Source organism: Chelonoidis abingdonii, chromosome 24 (genome assembly GCF_003597395.2).
Source record: "Chelonoidis abingdonii isolate Lonesome George chromosome 24, CheloAbing_2.0, whole genome shotgun sequence".
Classification (NCBI taxonomy): Eukaryota; Metazoa; Chordata; order Testudines; family Testudinidae; genus Chelonoidis; species Chelonoidis abingdonii.
The window spans coordinates 940,140-961,667 of NC_133792.1; the positions used below are offsets into that span (position 1 = coordinate 940,140).

The following is a 21,528-nucleotide window of genomic DNA, read 5'->3' on the forward strand; positions in this document are numbered from 1 at the left end:
AGTCTTCACACGTCTCTCTTACCTAGAGTCCTACCATCCCGATGGAAACCTAGGCAAGCCTACTTCTTCAGACATCCTCAGAGGGGTCGTGTGTCTCAACTTGGCTCACCTGGAACAGTTACTCCCCATCTCTGCAGATAGGGTCCCTTTTAATTCTGCCAGAGCTCCCTTGTTCTTCCATATTCCAATGCTTCTGCCTGTCCTGGTGCAAACCAGGACTGTAGGTGGGCTGGATAGGAGGCAAAATCATGAAGGCTAATAGTTCAGGTGTTGTCTCTTAACAACTCTTACATGTTTCTGGGAGGTGGCTTATCTTGAGCCATTCTTTTCCTTCCTGCTGTTGCAGTTCTTGGGCATATTTATGTCTCTGTTACTAAAAAGCACTTTCCTTTAAGTAATATATTTTATTCTTATTCTGGAATATGAATTATATATTTTGAATTTTTAAAATAGGATTGAAGATGTGATAGAGTGTAGCGGCTAGTCACCCTGCTCCTGCCTTGAAGGGCTTAAAACAGCCCTGGGAGAGGGCTGTGGCAGGGGAAAAGCTGGACTGATTGGGGGAAGCAGCCACAGGAGGGTCCACACCCCAATCAGACTACAGTTGACCCTATAAGAGGACTGAGGACCAGAGACTGAAAAAGTGTCTGTCTCTAGCATTGGAGAGAGAAGGGCCTGGCTACCTGGTTACTGAGCAGGATATCTAGAGTGGAGCAGGGCTGGGGGAAGGCCAGAGGAGCTGGGGAGCTCCAGCCTGGAAAACCCCCAGGTTGCAGGCCTTGCTAAAGGCCGGGAAGGATACTGGGGTTGTAGGGGTACAGCCCAGGGTTAGGAAAGGCAGCAGGTGCAAACCCCCCTTGCCAGTGATGAGTGGTTTACAGATTGCAGTCCGCCCCAGTGAGGGGGGCTAGATGGTAGCTGGCAGTAGCCACTGAGGCAAGGTGGTGATAGGGGATTGGGGTTCCCCTGGGTGGGGAGACCTAGATTGTGGGTTACTGCTGGGAGTAGAACCCTGACATAAAGGGGCACTGGTGTCTGGGAGGGACACGGAGGCCAACGGCAAGGCAAGACACGAGCCTGCAGAGGGTGCTCTGGGCTGGAAGACCTAATTCCCAGGACGACCAGCAGGAGGACTCACACCAGTGAGTCGTCGCACTGCCACATGGAGGTTTGAAAACATGTCATTTCGTGGCTGTTTGTGTGTCTGATGAGGGCATACTAACCCCACTCTGAGTGAGCAAGGGTTAATGATCTGCAATGGGCTCACTCGGCCTCACCTGCACTCATTGTCTCGTGATGCAGGGGGTAATTAAAAGGGAAGAGAACAGCTCAGTAGGTGGCTGACCAGCAAGGAGCACAGACTCCTGTCCTTTGGTTCCTGAGGAAAGGACCAGCTCAGAACCTCTGCAGAGACTGCTGTCTGCCAGAACGCCCCAGAGGATCATAGGTCTGGCACAGGACTATTGTTTTTTTGGAGCTATTTCTTTGCTTTACTACAGAAAGGGCTCTTTGGCTGTTTGTGCTATCCAGGACAGGCCTGTCAAGGCCCTAACTAGACTGTTGCAGGGAACTCCTGCCCAGGAAGGGTTAGAACCTGCTTCAGTAAACTCTGTGTTGACTTTTGCACCCGACTCAAGTCTGCCTTGTGGTTTATCTTGGACCCTGAAGAGCATGGTGAGAATATGCATTGACTCATTTTCTCATTAACTTGGGGATCTTACTAAATATTTGATAATATGGTGTGATGGATTTGGTCACATAGACCCCCTTGGGACTGTCATCTGACATGCTGGAATTACCTCTGAGACCATTTTCCTTGCCAGCTTGGTACTCAGAACCCTGCCTTATTGAGCCAGACACGCAAGCCTGCTGTAACACAGACCCAGGTCTGGTCCACGCCCCCAAACCTACAGACTTTAACTTGTCAGCAGGTCACCTTTCTCCAGACCCCAATGGGATCCAAACCCCAAATAAATCTGTTTTACTCTGTATAAAGCTTATATAGAGTAAACTCATAAATTGTCTGCCCTCTATAACACTGATAGAGAGATATGCACAGCTGTTTGCTACCCCAGGTATTAATCACTTACTCTGGGTTAATTAATAAACAAGAGTGATTTTATTAAGTTTAAAAAGTAGGATTTAAGAGGCTTCTAGTAATAACAGACAGAACAAAGTAAGTTACCAAGCAAAATAAAACAAAACATGTCAGTCTGAGCCTAATATGTTAAGAAACTTTTTTTAAGGTAAATCTGACCCTTGAAGATATTCCAATAAGCTTCTTTCACAGACTAGACTCCTTCCTACTCTGGGCCCAATCCTTTCCCCTAGTACAGTCCTTGTTAGTTCCAGCAGGCATCTTACGTGAAAAGCAGAGGTGTTCTCATGACTGCCGCTGCCTTCTTCTGCTCCACCCCCTTTTATTGCTTTGGTACAAGGCGGGAATCTTTTGTCTCTCTGGATCCCCACCCCCCTTTCTAAATGGAAAAGCAGCAGGTTTAAGATGAATTCCACCATTCTGCCTAGGTTGGCTTACACGAACACAGGAAGGCCTGCAGGTAAATAGAGCCATTTACAACCAATTGTCCTAGTCAATGGGAGCCATCAAGATTCTAAACGATCATAAGTGGCCCACACTTTGCATAATTACAATAGTACCTCAGAGTTATACTTTATATTTCTCGTGTCACATACAAGAAGGATACATACATACAAATAGGATGAACACACTCCATAGATTATAAGCTTTGTAATGGTACCTTACCAGAGACCTTTTGCATATAGCGCATTCCAGTTGCATCATATTTACACTCATAAGCATATTTCCATAAAACATTATGGAGTGCAACGTCACATATGGCTTCTTCAAAATGAAAAGCATTATTAATCGATGTCCACACCTCCCTACAATCATTTAAATGAGCATGCTGTTATACCGTGTCCTGGGAATATGTGCATTCTTTAATAGGATTATATGGGGGAGAGAGAGCTCAGTGGTTTGAGCATTGGCTTGCTAACCAGGGTTGTGAGTTCAGTCCTTGAGAGGGCTATATAGGGATCTGGGGCAAAAATCTATCTGGGGATTGGTCCTGCTTTGAGCAGGGGGTTGGACTAGATGACCTCCTGAGGTCCCTTCCAACCTTGAGATTCTATGCCTGAGCTCACTGCATGTCGCAGACCTATAATACAGTGTGTGTACTATTGTTATTTCTTGGCATAGCTTGTAACTATTATTCCAGGCAGTAACTGTGAAGTGTGTGTGTATGTGTAAAAAGAAAGATGCACAATGCTCAGTTGAATCTGTGTGGTTAGAAAAGTGACTTTGGGGACTCCTTTTCTCATCTCTCCTATTTTTGTTTCCATAGCAGATTTGCTTAGTATGCAATCTTAAAATTTCTCTAAGTGCTAACATTACAGAATCTCAGGTAGTGCTCTTGCTGTCTCTTCCTTTATCACCAGCAGCAAAGATTAAATAATTGGAAGTTAGCTGACAGTTTTGCTCATATGAGTTAGAATCTCTCTCTCATAAATTCAGAGGCTCTGCAGAGCTAATGAGACTGTCACAGGTTAGCCTGAACCAGTGGAGTGTCTCACACAGCAAGCTCACTCTAATTTTAGTTTTTGTCTAGCCTGCTGGGACCTGATTAGCTTTGGCCTGCACCTGGCCCTTCTAGCCACTGGAGGCAGTAGCAGATTTACCATGGCACCAGTAGCACTATGGCATCGGTCCCATGCTCCGAAGGGGCCCCGGCCTGGCTGGTCTTCTCCTCCCCCCACTCTCTTCTGGAGGCAGAAGCTTGGTGCTGCTGGCTCCGGGGGCTCTCTCCTGCTGCTGGCATCCAAGCTCCCCACTCTCCTACTTCTTCCCCCAGCGTGCTGCGTTCCCGCTTCTCCCCCTCTCCCTGCCACCGATCAGCTGTTTGCTGGCGTGGGGAGGGGGGAGGAGGTAGAGAAGAGGCAAAGATGGGGTCTTGGGGAAGGGGGTGGAATTAGGGTATACCCCCTCCAACCTCCTGCTGTGAGATGCTCAGGGTAAGGGGCTGGGAGCACTCCCACGACCCCAGCACTCTGCCCTGACTCCTGCACCCCTTTCACACACACTCTGCCCTGACTCCTGCACTCCCCTCAGACTAATGATGTTACATTGGCGGCAGAGTACCTGTGAACATAGGTTTTGCTACACAAAGATGACATTGGGCTTTCCTGCTTTGGATGTGTTATTCAAAGAGACTACAGTTATCTTACCCTTTTTAAAGATCCTAACCTATATTCTGCTCCATATGCAGCACTGCAAGACACAGGAAACTGTGTACACATGTGAATCTGTGTAAGTCTTCATCTCTCATTTCCCTCAGGAGAGCCAGGCCATTCCATTGATATCTGTGGCAAGTGTAACATCAGGAGGAAGTTCAAACAAAGACGTGAAAAGACAACTGTCTAATGTATCGGAGGAGGAACAGGGAGAAAAGTTGGAGAAAGCAGGGGATACCTCAGAAACAGGTAACGTTTGTGTTAGTGTGTACAGAGCGCCTTTGATAATGCTCTGGGCAGCACAGTATTGTGCTGTGTATCAGCAGCCTTGTTTGATTTAGGTAGACGGAAAATGTCTTTACATTTTGGATACAGATCCCAAGTCTTCGGAAAATCTTTAATATGAACCATCTTGATTTAAGATCTTGAAAAAGAAAAACCAAGCCTAATTTTCAAAAATTATTTCATGAATATATTTGCAAGACCCCAGAGTACTCTTTAATTTTAATTGAATATGCTGTGAGACTATAAGAGAATTACCTGACTTAAGTAGTAGCAGGAGATATGAAGGGGTTTGAGCTAAGAGACCTCCCTAGAATTTACCTAGAAGAAATGAAATTAAGGCAGCTAAGTAGTGAGCAGCATCACATGGCTATGATGTAGCGATGGTGGCATGTAGAATGAAGCAGGCTTCCATCTTGAATGGTTGTGCAAGTCATCTTCCTTTGGCAAGAGTCAGTAAGGGAGCATTTAGGCTTTTTAAATCCCTCAAAATTGCATCTTCCAACCTTATTTGGGTCAATTTTTGTATTTTGCTTCCTTCGACCTCAGCTCTAAGAAGTGAATGTGTCTGAATCTTTCTTACAGAACAAAATGTTCTTCGAGAGATGTCCCTGTGGATGTTCCATTCCGAGTGTTGGTGCACTCCTGCGCCTTCGCTTGGAGATTTTTACAGCAGTACTCATACAGGCCACGTATGCGCGATGTCTGCCTCACATGCTGAATGTGCTTCAATAGCGCACATGTGCGGCCCAGGCTCCTCGGTTCCTTCTCCAACGTCCCCAGCCTGAGACAGAGCTCAGCTGTCTCGCTCAATTATTTCTCGCTTTAGATAGATAGATAGTTGTTTATACAGTTTATCTAGTTTGGTTTTTTAGTCAGATGTTTCATTTCCCCCTTCCCAGTTTTTTTCTGTCAGTTAGACAGTTTATACTATGCCTGGCTTATCAGGTTTTAAGAGATGCACTGCGTGCAGAAAGGCCATCCCTATCTCGGATGGCCATTCTCAATGTGTTCGCTGTTTGGGGGTGTCCCACATCCCCCAAATATGTTCTCTCTGCAGTAAACTGAAGGCTGGGGCACGAAAGGACAGAGACCTGAGACTCAAGTTAATTCTAATGGAGAAGTCCCTCAGACCTGCCTCTGACCTAGGTCAGGAGTCCTACTTGATACAAAGACCTCCTAAGTTCACCAAGGACAAGGAAACAACAGAAAAATGGCCAGCTTCACCACCTGACAGAGACCAGCCGGTATCCAAATGGTCTCCAACCAGGTCTGTCTAGTTGGTGCTGACCGCTCCGCGGCTCATCACATATGATACTCCAGGCACCTCCTGCACCATCTGTACCCCAGCTGCTGCCAGTACGTACCTCTCTGGTGCTGAGGCTACCGGCTTAAAGTTGTCTGCTTCTTCTAATATAGTGCAGCACAGCACCACAAAGGACTTGGTGCCTATTCAGCTGAGCCAGTTGCTGTCTTGGCACTGACACCTCAACCACCTATGATTCCTCATATGGCACCGCGCCAGTTGGCACCGGCCAAATTTATAGCACTGCCGCCGCACCCAGCGCTATATATTGGGCTTCTTCTACCTCGGCACCACAATTTATTCATTCCAGCAATTTGCTAATCTCGCCAGCTCCAGATTCCCCATTACTTGGTACTGGTCTCTCACTGAGGCCATAGACACGGCACTGACAGATATCCCTTATTTCCTCTCACTTTTCTAGTGATGAGGACAATTAATTGGAGGGAGTTTTTTCACCATACCATTCCTTCCCCCTTCACGCTCCTGCTAGCATGGGACCAAGGAGACCAAGGGGTTCATATTCCAAAGACTTACCGCCCTGGTACGGACACCTGTGGATGGAACCACCCATGCCCTTCCCTGGACAATGGCATTATTGGAACCCGTGAGGGTTGTACAGCAGGCACATCAGTAGCTGGTATAGCCCACACGGAGGCGACATTAGATCTCCTCCTGTACTTGTCCACACTTCTGCGGCAGACAGGAGCAACCTGCAGTGGTGAATGCAGATGAGGAGGCACCTGAATCCTCTCCAAATAATAATAATCCATCCACCTCATCAGAAGAGGCTATCATGCCCCCACCCCCAACAACACTGGATGATTTTACTCATTTTCAGGACCTCTTCAAAAGAGTGGCTAATGAGCTCAAGATTACTCTGGAGGAAGTGTCAGAGACTCAGCATGAGCTGACTGACATATTACAACCTTCAACCTCCTCCAAGGTTGCCCTACCTATTAATGGAGCCTGTATGGACCCTGCCAAGAATATCTGGCAAACCCCAGCCACCATACTCCCTACCTGCAAAAGAGTAGAGTGGAATACTGTGTCCCCTCCAGGGAGCCATAATTCCTTTTCATTCACCCAGCACCAAATTCACTGGTAGTAGAAGCAGCCAACCAAAAGAACAAACAGCAGCATTTCCAGTCCACTCCCTCTGACAAGGACAGCAAAAGAATGGACTTTTTCAGCTGCAAAGTTTATGCATCGTCCACGCTACAATTTAGAGTGGCAAACTGTGCAGCCCTATCGGCCAAATATGATCACAGAAATTTCGGGAAACTCATGGACTTTTTTAATGACATCCCAGAGGACAAGAGACGACAATTAAAAACAGTAGTCTCTGAAGGGCAGATTATTTCTTGCACGGAACTGCTCTCGATGCTGCAGACACAGTTGCCAGTTCCACCGCGATTGCCATAGTGATGCATTGGGCTTCATGGTTTACCTCTTCTTCTTTCCCACTCAAAATACAGAACACCCTTCGATGGCAAGAAGTTATTTGCAGCAAAAACCAAGGAGGTGCTACACACAATGAAGGATTCCAGAGTGACGCTCAGATCACTAGGCATCCATACACTGGCACCTAGAAGAAGACAATACAGGTATAGTAACTACTCACTTAACGTTGTAGTTATGTTCCTGAAAAATGTGACTTTAAGTGAAACAATGTTAAATGAATCTAATTTCCTCATAAGAATGAATGTAAATGGGGGGTGGGGCGGAGGTTAGGTTCCAGGGAAATTTTTTTTGTCATACAGTACAGTACTATAGTTGGGAGGTGCCCCCGCCTTACCCCACACAGGCACAGCCCACTGGCACTGGAGACAATGAGGCAGGCAAGGAGGCTGAAGGTGCTGTAGGCTAGGAGAAGCATGCTGCGCAGCAGCAGCTTCTCCGACTCTGCAGGCACCAGGGGCAGGGGCTCAACCCTCGGCCCGCCCATGCCGCCTCTTCCTCCAAGCCCCCACTCTTAACCCGCCTCTTCTTCTTTCCTCCTTCCCTTTTACTCCCCATGCCACGTTCTCGTTCTTCCCTCCCCTCCCTCCTGCCCGCAGCAATCAGCTGGTTTTTGACGTTCACGGAGCGGGAGGGAGGGGGGAGAAGCGCAGACTCTACCGCGGGCAGGAGGGGGATGGGGGAACCTGCACACCGAGTCCTCGCTCTTCCCCTTTCCCTCCTGAATGCTGTAAGCCAACTGATTGCCTTGGGCAGGAGGCGGCGGGAGGAGGGGCAAGGTGCTGATCTGCGGGGTCTGCTGGCGGGCGGGAAGCACTATGGGGAGCTGATACGGGGGGCTGCCAGCTGTGGACAAAGCAGGTAGCCAAACGAAGTAATAGCGAAGCATTGCACAGCTTTAAATGGAGCATGTTCTGTTATTGAGCAGGGACGTAAGATTGAAACAATGTTAAGTGAGAGAATGTTAAGTGGGGAGTTACTGTATCAACCTTACGAGTGCCAACAATATCTGGCCTACATCACAGTAACAGAGGCCATATGACCATCAACAGCAACATCCCCAGAATCCCAGGCATCAACGATGATGCCCCACAATATTGGCACCATCCCAACCCCCTCCATCTAATAAACAGATTTGAAGCATTGGTCAAGGGTATAGAAGACCTCCCACACACTCCAGCGCTTATACTTCCCATCAAACTTTTTGGTCATCATTTACTCCCATTCTACTGCAACTGGCGAGCCCTCACTATGGATAGATGGGCGCTAGAGGTTATCCGATTGGGCTATTCCATCCCCTTCCTATCCATACCTACCCTCATCCCATCCCTCTTCAGGGACCCCCTCATGACCACTTGCTCCACCAAGAGGTACATCATCATCTAAAATAGGAGCAGTCGAGACGGTGCCCGATCAGCATAGGGGAAAGAGTTTTTATTCCCACTACTTTCTGACAGAAAAGAAAAGTGGGGGATGGCGACCCATCCTTGACCTCAGGCAATTCAACGAGTTCATCAAAAGGCAAAAATTCAAAATGGTTACCCTCACAACCATAATTCCAGCGCTGGAGCAGGGAGATTGGTTTTCAGCCCTCGACCTGCAGGATGCTTATTTTTATGTAACTATATGCCCAGCCCACAGGCATTTTCTTAGATTTGTTATGGGCTCAAATCATTACCAGTACAGGGTTCTGCGTTTTGGCCTTTCAACATCACCCAGCGTCTTTTCCAAGATTCTCGTGGTGGCAATGGTGCACCTATGGAAAAAAGTCATAATTTTTCCTTACTTGGATGATTGCCTGCTCAAGGCACAGACTCTTGAGGAGGCCATCCAAGCCACACCAATAACCATCGACTTCTTCCAGGGTCTGTGCCTACAAACAAACAAAACCAAATCCACATTAACTTCTACTCAATGTCTGGAGTTCATAGGCACTCACCTTGATTCCACAACCGGACTTGCATCTCTCCCATCCGACAGATTCAACACCATAAAGAATCTTGTCACCAAGTTGCAAAACAGCCCGCAGGTCACTGTCTGGGACTGTCTGCAACTTCTTGTGGTCAAGAATGCACGCCTCTACATGTGGTGCCTGCTGGGTTGGATGACCACTGTCTACAGCCTATGCACAGCCTAAACAGACTTCTATCCATACCTACCAAAGTCAGGGACTCACTCACATGGTGGACTCTTCCACACATCCTCTGTTCCGGAGTTCTGTTCATACAGGAGTCCCTCTGCGTTATAATTACCACGGATGCTTCCCTCACGGGCTGGGGAGCACACGTGGCCAAGCTATGCTGTCTACAGCTTTCTTACCGGATCTGAAGTCCCTACCTCCTTAAGAGATACTGCTTTTCAGTCACCTGGAGTGGAGCACCCACAGGGACATCTTTTTCAAAGAGGAGGAGGTTGATGATTGTCCCTGTGGGTGCTCCACTACCCACCCTTCTCCCCTCTACTTCAGAGTTTGGAGCGATTTCCGTTGTAGAGAAGGAACTGAGGAGCCTTGGCCGCATGCACGCGTTATTGAGGCACATTCGGCACGTGAAGTAGGCACTGCGAGAGTACTGCTGTAAAAATCTCTGAGTGAAGGCGCAGGGGCACAGCAGCACCTGGAGTGGAGCACCCACAGTGATACTCATCTCGAAGCATGTCAGTAGTTCTTCGAGTGCTTATATCAATTCCAGTTAGGTGTGTGCGCATGGCTGTTGGAAACTTTTCCCTAGCAGCTACCTGTTGGGCCGGCTGTGGAGCCCCTGGAGTGGCGCTGGTATAGCGCTCTGTATACGACCCTGCTGGGCCGACACCCCTTCTTACCGCCAGTGATAGTTGTTGGAACAGTGATCTCTTGCTTGCAAGTGCTCCACTAATCCCTAGGTCTTCTGCTTATCTTTGTATATAGTTACCCATTGTTAGTTAATTGTTCTTTTCTAGTTGTTAATTGTAGTCTTTAGGGGTTGGGGAGTTTTCCCCTTCAACGAGTGCCCCACAGGGCTCCGGGGCATGCTGTTCCAGGGCTTCAAACCCTGTAGCTTTTGTGCCAAGCCTATGCCCACGGGCAACCCCCATGACTCCTATCTCCGGTATCTGGGAGAAGCCCATCAGGCAGATCTGCACGGCCTTCAAGCCTCACATTAGAGGAGAGGGACATTAGTTTAGAACAACTCCTCCGTCTGCAGCAGGACCTGGTTCCGCTCGAGGTCTGGATCCCAGTCTGTGACCTCGTGGCACCACTCGCATCAACCTCAGACTGCACTTCTCAGTCGTTGCTCCCTGACACGGCACCACTCCCCAGCATGGCACCAGTCCCATTTGTGGCGCCATTCCAGATCCCGTTCCGGACAATGGTCCTTGCTTCAGCAAGGGCCTCGATTGTGATACCGCTCTGTCACGGCACTGCACCCCATCTCGGCACTGCTGTACTCCATGGCATCGCTCTGCATTTCGTTGCCATTCTCCACACTGACACTGCCAGTCACTGTCCGACCCTTGTTATTCCCCATAGCACTCATCTCGCCCGTTCAAGAAGGAGGAAGCTGCCATGGGGCAGTCCCGCACCACTCCCCCTAGGCCATCCCGCTCAACGTCCACCTCCTTCAGGTCAGGCAGAACATCGTGGGCATCGGAAGCGCCCAGATCTGGGCCGGGAAGTCTTAGACAGGATGCTTCTTTGCCCCAGTGGCAATTCTGGACCACTTGGGTGTACCATCAGGCCCAATGTGGGGCCCCCCGGTGCTCCCTCACTGTCCCGTTCTGCGTCTTGCCTTCCTGAAGCAACCATCAGCTGCCTGCCTCAGGATCCCTCGCAAAACCCGGATCTAACCCCACCTCCGGTGGAGGCTACAGCTGGGGCTCGGGATGAGCTGGTCCCGGAGGAGCCAGAGGCCGCCATGGAACCAGTCCTGCTGGTTGTGTCTTCCTCGTCCTCTCCTTATGAGGTGGTGGCGGGTAACACCACATCCGGTCCACCATCCATGGACTACAGGGTCCTGCAGGAACTCCTCCAAAGGGTGGCCCTAAATATGTACCTCCAGGTGGAGGAAGTGGTAGAGGAAAAGGACCCTGTGGTGGACATCCTGGCACCAGAGGGTCCCTGTAGGGTGGCCTTACCCATGCTAAAGACTATCCAGTCTAATGCCAAAATTATTTGGCAAACGCCTGCCTTCATTCCCCCTACGGCCTAAAGGCCCGAACGGAAGTCCTTTGTCCCTACTAAAGGGTACGACTATCTGTTCACTCATCCCCCTCCATGTTCTCTTGTTGTGGAGGTGGTGAATGAAAAAGAGGGGCAGGGTCAGCAGGGACCTGTGCCCAAATCAAGAGATGCCTTGATTTGTTTGGGAGACAGGTTTATTCAATGGGGGGCCTTTCTCCGGATTGCTAGCCAGCTCGCGATCCTGAGCTGGTACAGTTATAACTAGTGGTCTGCAGTCCAAAAGTTCAAAGAGCTTCTCCCATCCGAGTCTAGGCTGAACTGGGAGCCATTGCTGAGGAGGGCAGAATAGTAGCCCGGGCTTCCCTCCAAGGTTCTTTGGATGCCATGGACTTGGCAGCGTGTACTCTGGCATCGGGTATCGCCATGAGATGCAATATCTGGCTCCAATCCTCGGGTCTCCCCCCAGAAGTTCAGCAAACAATTCAGGATCTCCCATTTGATGGCCAGGGCCTGTTTGCTGAGGAGACAAACTCTAGATTGCTTAGCCTGAAGGATTCCTGTAACACCATTAAGTCCTTCAGCGTGCATACCTTGGTGACCCAAAGGAAGCCTTTCAAACCACAGACCACCCAGCACCGGTCTTTCCCCGTTAGGTCCAGGCAGGACTTCTCCCGTAGGAGGAATAGATGTAGTCAGTGTAGGCCATCACGTCCGCCTCCTGGGCAGGGCCAGGGATAGTCTAAGCCCCCTCCAGGCCCTAAGTGTCCCTTTTGAAGGTGCACACAAAGTCAGATTACCAGTCCACAACCAGTCCACTTATCCTCCTTTCCTGAACCGTCTATCCCGCTTCTGTCTGTCTGTCTGTTTGAAGGACCATGTGCTGTGGCTGGCAGTTGGAAGCTGTGAGCTTCAAAGTAAGGTTTGAAAGCTAGAAAGCTCTGTAAAATGGCTGAGCCTTAGTCAGTGGGCGGGGCTATCAAGAAAGCCAGGGCTTTATAAAGCAGTGAGCAAGCGACCAGGGAGCTTTGCGACCAGGACTGCTAACAGGGAGTTTGGAAGGGGAGTGGGAAGGGGGAAGGTTCACTTGCTGTTCTTTAAAACCTGTAAACTAAACTATATTCAAAACTTCTTGATTTGAACAATATCTTTCATTAAATAGGTGGCTGTAGGAGAGAATGCAGGCAGAAGCCCAGCAGCAGAGTGGGGGCTACCCACTTTATTGTGCTGAGTGCAGGATGTATGATTACCTGCCCTGTGCGGGGTGGTGTGTGTGTGCGTTCGATGCAAGGAGCTCCTGGCCCTCAGAGACTGTGCATGGGCTTTGGAGACCAGGGTGACGCAACTGGAGGAGCTAAGGGAGGCAGAGAGGTATGCTGATGAGGCTTTCTGGGACACCGTAGAATTGTCCCACCTCCGCTCAGACAGCCCCTGGGCTGTTGAGGAGGATGAAAGGTCCAGGGAAGTAGAGGAGTCAATGGGATCAGAGGAAAGCCTTCCCATAGTTGAGACTCTCCTTCCAGATGGTGTTGGGGTATCCTCTCGCACTGAGGTTACTTCTCCGGGGGAGGGAACTCCAGTCACTAGGAAAAGGCAGGTGTTAGTAATGGGAGAGTCGATCATTAGAAACATAGATAGCTGGGTTTGTGATGACTGGGGGAACCATATGCTGACTTGCCTGCCTGGTGTGAAGATTGTGGATCTCTCGAGGCATCTAGATAGACTTATGTGTAGTGCTGGGGAGGAGTCGGTGGTCGTGGTACATGTAGATACCAATTATATAGGGTAAGAGAGGCATCCTGGAGGCCTAATTTAGGCTGCTAGGGAAGAGACTGAAATCCAGGACCTCTGTAGTGGCATTCTCAGAAATGCTCCCAGTTCCCTGCGCAGGGCCAGGTAGGCAGGCAGAGCTTCAGAGTCTCAATCCGTGGATGAGACAATGGTGTAGAAAGGAGGGGTTTAGATTCATTAGGAACTGGGGAAACTTTTGGGATGGGGGAGCCTATACAGGAGAGATGGGCTCCACCTAAACCAAAGTAGATCTAGACTGCTGGCACTAAACATTAAAAAGGTTGCAGAGCAGTTTTTAAACTAAGAGATGGGGGAAAGCCGACTGCTGCAGAGGAGCATGTGGATTGGACATAGATTTCTCTTAGAGTAGAGTCTACTGATCGAGATTCTCTAGGTTTTAGTCAGGAGGAGAGGATGGAAGAGGATAATCTAGGGGCCAGATCAGACAAGAAACATTCACATAAAAAAGAATCTGACACATCAGAAAAGGGCAGACAAATAAACAGTGACAATTTTTTAAAGTGCTTGTACATAAATACTAGAAGTCTAAATAATATGGGTGAACTAGAGTGCCTTTTGAAACCTGGTGGAGTGAGGACAGCCAATGGGACACAATCATTCCAGGGTACAAAATATATTGGAAGGACAGAACAGGTCGTGTAAGGGGAGGGGAGGGGAGTGGCACTATATGTGAAAGAAAATGTAGAATCAAATGAAGTAAAACTCTTAAATGAATCCACATGTTCCATAGACTCTCCATGGATAGTAATTTCATACTTTAATAAAAATATAACAGTAGGGATCTATTATCAACCACCTGACAGGACAGTGATAGTGACTATGAAATGCTAAGGGAAATTAGAGAGGCTATCAAAATAAAGAACTCAGTAATAGTGGGGGATTTCAATTATCCCCATATTGACTGGGTACATGTCACCTCAAGACGAAATGCTGACACAAAGTTTCTTGATACTTTAAATGACTGTTTCTTGGAGCAGCCCAGAAGGGGAGAGGAAACTCTCAATTTAGTCCTGAGTGGAGCGCAGGAGCTGGTCCAAGAGGTAACTGTAAGAGGACTGCTTGGAAATAGTGACCATAATATAATAACATTTAACATGTATGTGGTGGGAAGAACACCTCAACAGCCCAACACTGGCATTTAATTTCAGAAGGGAGAACTATGCAAAAATGAGGGGATTAGTTAAACAGAAATTAAAAGGTATAGTGACTAGAGTGAAATCCCTGCAAGCTGCGTGGATACTTTTCAAAGACACCATAATAGAGGCCCAACTTAAATGTATATCCCAAATTAAAAAACACAGCAAAAGAACTAAAAAGTGCCACTGTGGCTTGGCTTAACCATGTAAAAGAAGCAGTGAGAGATAAAAAGGCATCTTTTTAAAAAGTGTAAGTCAAATCCTAGTGAGGTAAATAGAAAGGAACATAAACACTGCCTAATTAAGTGTAAAAATGTAAAAAGAAAAGCCAAAGAGGCGTTTGAAGAACAGGTAGCCAAAAACTCAAAAGGTAAGAACAAAATGTTTTTTTAAGTACATCAGAAGCAGGAAGCCTGCTAAGCAACCAGTGGGGTCCCTGGACGATCGAGATACAGAAGGAGCGCTTAAAGACGATAAAGTCATTGCGGAGAAACTAAATGGATTCTTTGCTTCAGTCTTCATGGCTGAGGATGTTAGGGAGATTCCCAAACCCGAGCCAGCTTTTGTAGGTGATAAATTGGAGGAATTGTCACAGATTGAGGTCTCGCTAGAGGAGATTTTGGAATTAATTGATAAATTTAACAGTAACAAGTCACCAGGACCAGATGGCGTTCACCCAAGAGTTCTGAAAGAACTCAAATGTGAAGTTGCGGAACTATTAACTATGGTTTGTAATCTATCCTTTAAATCGGCTTCTGTACCCAGTGACTGGAAGATATTTAAAAAGGGCTCTAGAGGTGATCCCGGCAATTACAGACCGGTAAGGCTAACATCAGTTCTGGGGAAATTAGTTGCAACAATAGTAAAGAATAAAATTGTCAGATGCATAGAAGAACATAAATTGTTGGGCGAAAGTCAACATGGTTTCTGTAAAGGGTCATTGTGTCTTACTAATCTGTTAGAGTTCTTTGAAGGGGTAAACAAACACGTGGACTAGGGGGATCCAGTGGACATAGTGTACTTAGATTTCCAGAAAGCCTTTGACAAGGTCCCTCACCAAAAGCTCTTACGTAAATCAAGTCGTCGTGGGATAAGAGGGAAGATCCTTTCATGGACTGAGAACTGGTTAAAAGACAGGGAAGGAAGGGTAGGAATAAATGGTAAATTCTCAGATTGGAGACAGGTAAAAAGTGAGGTGGCAAAGTTTGCAGATGATACTAATCTGCTCAAGATAGTTAAGCCCAAAGCAGACTGTGAAGAACTTCAAAAAGATCTCACAAAACTAAGTGATTGGGCAACAAAATGGCAAATGAAATTTAGGTGGATAAATGTAAATGCACATTGGAAGAAATAACTCCAATATAACATAACAATACAAGTGGGGGCTAATTTAAGGGGCTGCAAATTTTGAAATTCAGGAAAAAAAAAGGGATCGTTGGGATGTCATCGTGGATAGTTCGCTGAGACGTCCACCATAGCAGTGTGCAGTGGCAGTCAAAAAAGCAAACAGGAATGTTAGGTATCATTAAAAGGGGATAGAAAATAAGCCAGAGAGTATCTTATTGCTCTTATATAAATCCATGTATGCCCAGATGCTTGAATACTGCATACAGATGTGGTCTCCATCATCTCAAGAAAGTGATATACTGGCATTAGAAAGGTTCTGAGAAGGCACTAAAATGATGGGTTTTGGAATGGGTCCCGTATGAGGAGAAGATTAAAGAGGGCTAGGACTTTTCAGCTTGGAAAAGAGGAGACTAAGGGGAGATATGATAGAGTATAATATAAAATTCATGCAGTGGTTGTAGAGAAAGATAAGGAAAAGTTATTTACTTGTTCCCATAATACAAGAAGTAGGGGCCACCAAATGAAATTAATGTGCAGCAGGTTTAAAACAAATAAAAGGAAGTTGTTCTTCACACAGTACACAGTCAACTTGTGGAACTCCTTACCTGAGGAGGTTGTGAAGACTAGGACTATAACAAGGTTTAGAAGAGAACTGGATAAATTCATGGAGGTTAAGTCTGTTAATGGCTATTAGCCAGGATGGGTAAGGAATGGTGTCCCTAGTCTCTGTTTGTCAGAGGGTGGAGATGGGTGGCAGAAGAGAGATCACTTGATCATTTCCTGTTGGGTTCACTCCCTCTGTGGCACCTGGCATTGTCCACTGTTGGCAGACAGGATACTGGACTAGATGGACCTTTGGTCTGACCCAGTACAACCATTCTTATGTTTTTATGTTATGTTCTACTATGCATGGCCCCTTATTACATGGGTGCTCTGCAAGTAGAGGTGGGATATTCTACCCACTTCTGCTCCTTCCCACTCTCCCATTCCCCCTTGCTGGTCCCTCTTCAGGGACCCCTTTCACAAGCAGCTTCTCATTCAAGAAGTTCAAACCCTCCTCACTCTAGGAGCAGTGGAGGTGGTGCCCCAGGAGCTCAAAGGCAAGGGTTTCTACTCCTGTTACTTCCTCATCCCCAAAGAAAGACAGGCCTGACGCCAATTCTGGACCTAAGGGAACTCAACAAGTTAATCGTCAGCCTGAAGTTCCGCATGATCTCCTTGAGCACAATCATCATTCCCTCTCTGGATCCGGGAGACTGGTATGCTGCCCTCAATATGAAGAACACCTGTTTTCACATATCTATCACCCCATCTCACAGACGGTTCCTCCACTTTGTGGTAAACAAGGTGCATTATCAATTCATGGCTTTTCTGGTCTTTGCATGGCTCCTTGCATCTTCACCAAGTGCATGGCGGTCGTGGCAGCTTTCCTTCGTTGCCATCATGTGCATGTCTATCCATACCTGGATGACTGGCTCCTCCGAGGCCACTCTTGTCAGCAGGTAGAATCGCAGGTGCAAATGGTCAGAGACACATCTAAACACCTAGGCATCATTTTCAATGTCAGCAAATCCATCCTCATCCCAACTCAGAGAATAGAGTTCATCAAGGCAGTCCTCGATGCCAGTCAGGCAAGAGCATTCCTCCCAGAGGCGTGGTGTCTGGCCCTCTCACTGATAATCAGCAGCCTTTGCAGTTTTCTCACCACCCCTGTGAGGCAGTGCCTCAGGCTGCTGGGCCACGTGGTCTTCTGCTTGACAGATTGCGACTCAGGCCTCTGCAAGCATGGCTTGCGTCCGTGTATCGCCCGGGCTGTGACAGTCTGGACATGGTGCTGACCGTTCCAAGGCATACCTAGATTCCCTGTGATGTTGGCTTGACCCCTCCTCATGGTGAGTGCTGCGGTTCCTTTCCACTCTCCCCAACCCACCTAGACTCTGGTAATGGACGCATCTGCACTGGGTTGGGAAGTGCATCTTGGAAGCCTGACAACTCAGGGCTTATGGCAAGTAGAGGAACTGGCTCTGCCTATCAACATCAAAGAGCTCAGGGCGGTCCACTTTGCGTGCCAAGTGTTTCTGCCCTGCTTGCAAGGTCGCTGTGTAGCAGTGCTCATGGACAATACCACAGCCATGTTTTATATAAACAGGCAAGGTGGAGCCCAATTGTCTCCTCTGTCAGGAAGCCCTCCTACTGTGGGGAGTTTTGTCTAGCCCACTCCATCCTTCTCTAAGCTTCATACCTGATGGTCATTCGGAAGGTATTGGCAAACAGCCTGAGCAGACAGTTCCTTATGCATGAGTGGTTGATTCATCTGAACATCATCCACTCAATCTTCCGCAGTTGAGGATTTCCCCAAATCGACCTGTTCACCACGCGGGCCAACAGGAAGTATCCAACCTTCTGCTCCTTCTGGGGATCACAGCCCAGGCTCGATTGCAGATGTGTTTCTGATTCCATGGGCTGGTCAACTACTATATGCCTTCCCACCATTTCCACTCATCCACAAGATGCTTCTCAAGGTCTGCAGGGATAGGGTGGATGTCATACTGATGCTTCCAGCTTGGCCTCGCCAGTGCTGGTACCCCCACCCCCATTCACCTGTCGATCCAGTCCTCGGTACGTCTGCTTCTCGTTCCCGATCTCATCTTGCAGAATTATGGCTGCCTTCTTCACCTGGACCTTCAGTCGCTCCACCTCATGGCCTGGAAGATTCGTGGTTGAACCAGACAGAACTTGCCTGTTCGGACTGAGTGAGGCAGGTGCTTCTGGAGAGCTGCAAGCTGTCCACCAGAGCCACTTACAAAGTGAAATGGAAGAGTGTGCCCAAAGGCAGGTCCTTCCACTCCAGGCTTCAATCCTGTGTATCCTGGATTATCTCCTGTACTTGGAAGACCAGTGCCTGGCATTCAGTTCTCTCAAGGTCCATCTCCCGGCTATATTGGCTTTTCATCCCGGTGTTTCCAGGTGCTTGGTGTTCGCGCACCCCATCGTGGGACATTTCCTGAAAGGTTTGGAAAAGATTCATCCACCAATGAAGTCCTCTGTTCCGGCCTGGGACCTTAATTTAATCTTTTCTCGCCTCATGGGTCCTCCCTTTAAACTGTTAGCTTCCTGTTTGCTCCTCTACCTTTCTTGGAAGGTTGTTTTTTTTTGGTGGCCATCACTTTGGCATGACTCATGTCAGAGCTGCGGGCCCTCATGTCTGAGCCTCCGTACATGATTTTTCATAAGGACAAGGTGCAGCTTAGACCTCACCCAGTCTTTCTTCCCAAGGTTATGTCCTGCTTTCATGTTAGCCATGTCTACCCAAAACCGCATGCCGGCCCTTGTGAACAGCAGCTGCATTCGCTGGAATATATAGACCAAACTAAGCTGTTCCGCAAAACAATCCAGTTGTTTGTCGCTTTAGCAGAATGGATGAAAGATTTGCCAGTATCTTCCCAGCGGATATCATCGCACTTATTATGACTTGGTGAAGGTTCCTCCTCCTACTGTTACAGCTCACTCCACGAGGGCGCAAGCCTCGTCGACAGCCTTCCTGGCCCACGTACCTCTTCAGGAGATCTGCAGGGCTGCCACGTGGTCTTCAGTGCACACCTTTATATCACACTATGCCATCGTCCACCAATCTTGGGACGATGCGGCCTCCGGCAGAGCGGTTGTGCTACCTTGACTCTGACCCCACCTCCATGGTAAGGCTTGGAAATCACCTAATGGGAATTGATATGAGCAAGCACTCGAAGAAGAAAAAACGGTTACTCACCATTTTTGTAACTGTTGTTCTTTGAGATGTGTTGCTCATATCTATTCCATTTCCCCCCACCTTCCCCTCTGTTTGAGTAGCCTGAAAGAAGGAACTGAAGGGAGGTCAGGCCGGCAGGATCATATATAGAGCGCCATACCGGTGCCACTCCAGGGGGCTCCACAGCCGGCCCAACGGGTAGCTGTTACGGAAAAAGTTTCTGACAGCCATGCACGCGGTGCGTGTACACACTGAACTGGAATAGATATGAGCAACACATCTCGAAGAACAACAGTTACAAAAAGGGTGAGTAACTGTTTTTTACTGTGCAAATTAGTAACCTCCTCTTAATTTCTATATTCTTCAGCGCCTGAAACAGCTTTCCCAATTGGCAGGTGTTGATCCTGCAGAGTAATATTGAATGGGGTTCTGCCATTTGTCACTGTACTTTAGTGACCCCTGTCATTACAGTATTTGAGTGTAACACAAACATTGCTGAATTTATCCTCAGTGCCCTCTCTGAGGTATGGCAGTGGTATTGTTCTCCTTTCACCAATGGGGGAATTGAGGCCCAAGCAGACTGTGACTTGCCCACAGTTATACTGGAGGGCTGTGCCAAGAATTGAACTCAGGTTCCCTGAGTTCCAGTCCAATACCTAAAATCCAGGGCTGTCATTGGGGCAGGTTGTTGATTAACTCACTCAAATATGAGGGAAGTGGAATTGACTCTCCAAATTGAGGAAGGATCTAGAGTGTGGATGCTGCACTTTGGAAGGAATAACCTTCAGAGGAGCCAAGCTTGGTGAGATGGTTTGAGCTGTATTTTGTTCTTCTTTTTGCTTAGTTGTTAATAAAATCAAATCCTAAGGTGATATGTTTAGACGTTGCACAGTCTGTGCCTTGTGTTTGAGAGCAGGTGGGTGAACGCACCTGTTCACAGTGTACTTCATTTTGTTGGGGTGTACTACAGTTTAAGTCTGTGATAACCTTTATTCTGTTCTTAAATGTCAGACACAGTGAAGACTTCAGGTACAGAGAATTCTGAGAATCTTCTCAAAAGAAGAGTTTCTTTGACATCCTCTTCTGGATCAGCAGAGGCTCTTGGTGAGCAGGGGCTGGGGAAAATTGCAGGAAATAGAAAATATCTAATAATTATGGAGGGGGATGATGTAAGATAACCCACTTCCCTTATTGGAGGGGTAGCCGTGTTAGTCTGGATCTTTAAAAGCAGCAAAGAGTCCTGTGGCACCTTATAGACTAACAGATGTTTTGGAGCGTGAGCTTTCGTGGGTGAATACCCACTCCGTCGGACCCACTTCCCTTAGTTCCACGTCTTTATTGATCTGAAATAACAATCTAATATTTGCCTATAGAGGAAATAAGAGCTCTTTTCTCAGAGAGCATCCACTGTCACTTTATGTGGCATGGACTTTCTCTGCTGCATTAAAGGAATGAGTGAAGGGAAAATATTTAAAAGCACTTTATACAGGACCTGGGTTCATTTCCCTATGCTTCTGTCTTAGTTGGCTTTTCACTGTGTTCTGTAAAATATAATATCAAAATGAAATTGTCGCAAATCAAAAGAATACCTAGCTACATTTCAGAATGCAGTATTTATCTTGTGCAAATCCCAGTAGACCAGTGAGAACAGTCAGTCTAGCCCTGCAGCATATTATTAGTGCCCTTACATTTCTCTTGTGCCTTGTTTTGCAAATTTAACTCGTGGGCGAATGAGAGATGATAGGTAGTGTGGGGACAGGTTGGGAAGATGACACATAGCTTATGTTTGATACAATAGACAAGAAGGAGCTACTGAAGAGATGCAAAGAAAAGGATACCATGGGTTTGGAAAATGATCTTTGCAGTAGCATTCTCAATGGATGTGAGCGAGGCAAAATTGTATTTGTGAAAGCCCGAGAAAAGGATGTTGCTGTAATTAAGGCGGGGAGGGATAGCTCAGTGGTTTGAGCATTGGTCTGCTAAATCCAGGGTTGAGTTCAATCCTTGAGGGGGCCCACTTGGGGGTCTGGAGCAA

At 47.6% G+C, this 21,528-nt stretch overlaps 1 protein-coding gene across 9 annotated transcripts in view; it reads left to right on the top strand.

Annotated features, from left to right (window-relative positions):
* PNPLA7 (patatin like domain 7, lysophospholipase) overlaps positions 1 to 21,528 on the top strand; it is a 557,191-nt gene that overhangs the window by 170,507 nt on the left and 365,156 nt on the right. For 8 of the 9 annotated variants that reach the window (XM_075060490.1, XM_075060494.1, XM_075060495.1 and 5 more), the window contains 2 exons: positions 4,356 to 4,500; positions 20,505 to 20,597. In XM_075060490.1, coding sequence (XP_074916591.1) covers positions 4,356 to 4,500; positions 20,505 to 20,597 — 238 coding nt within the window. The remainder of the gene's footprint in view (positions 1 to 4,355; positions 4,501 to 20,504; positions 20,598 to 21,528) is intronic. The other variant, XM_075060488.1, reaches the window with a different exon arrangement.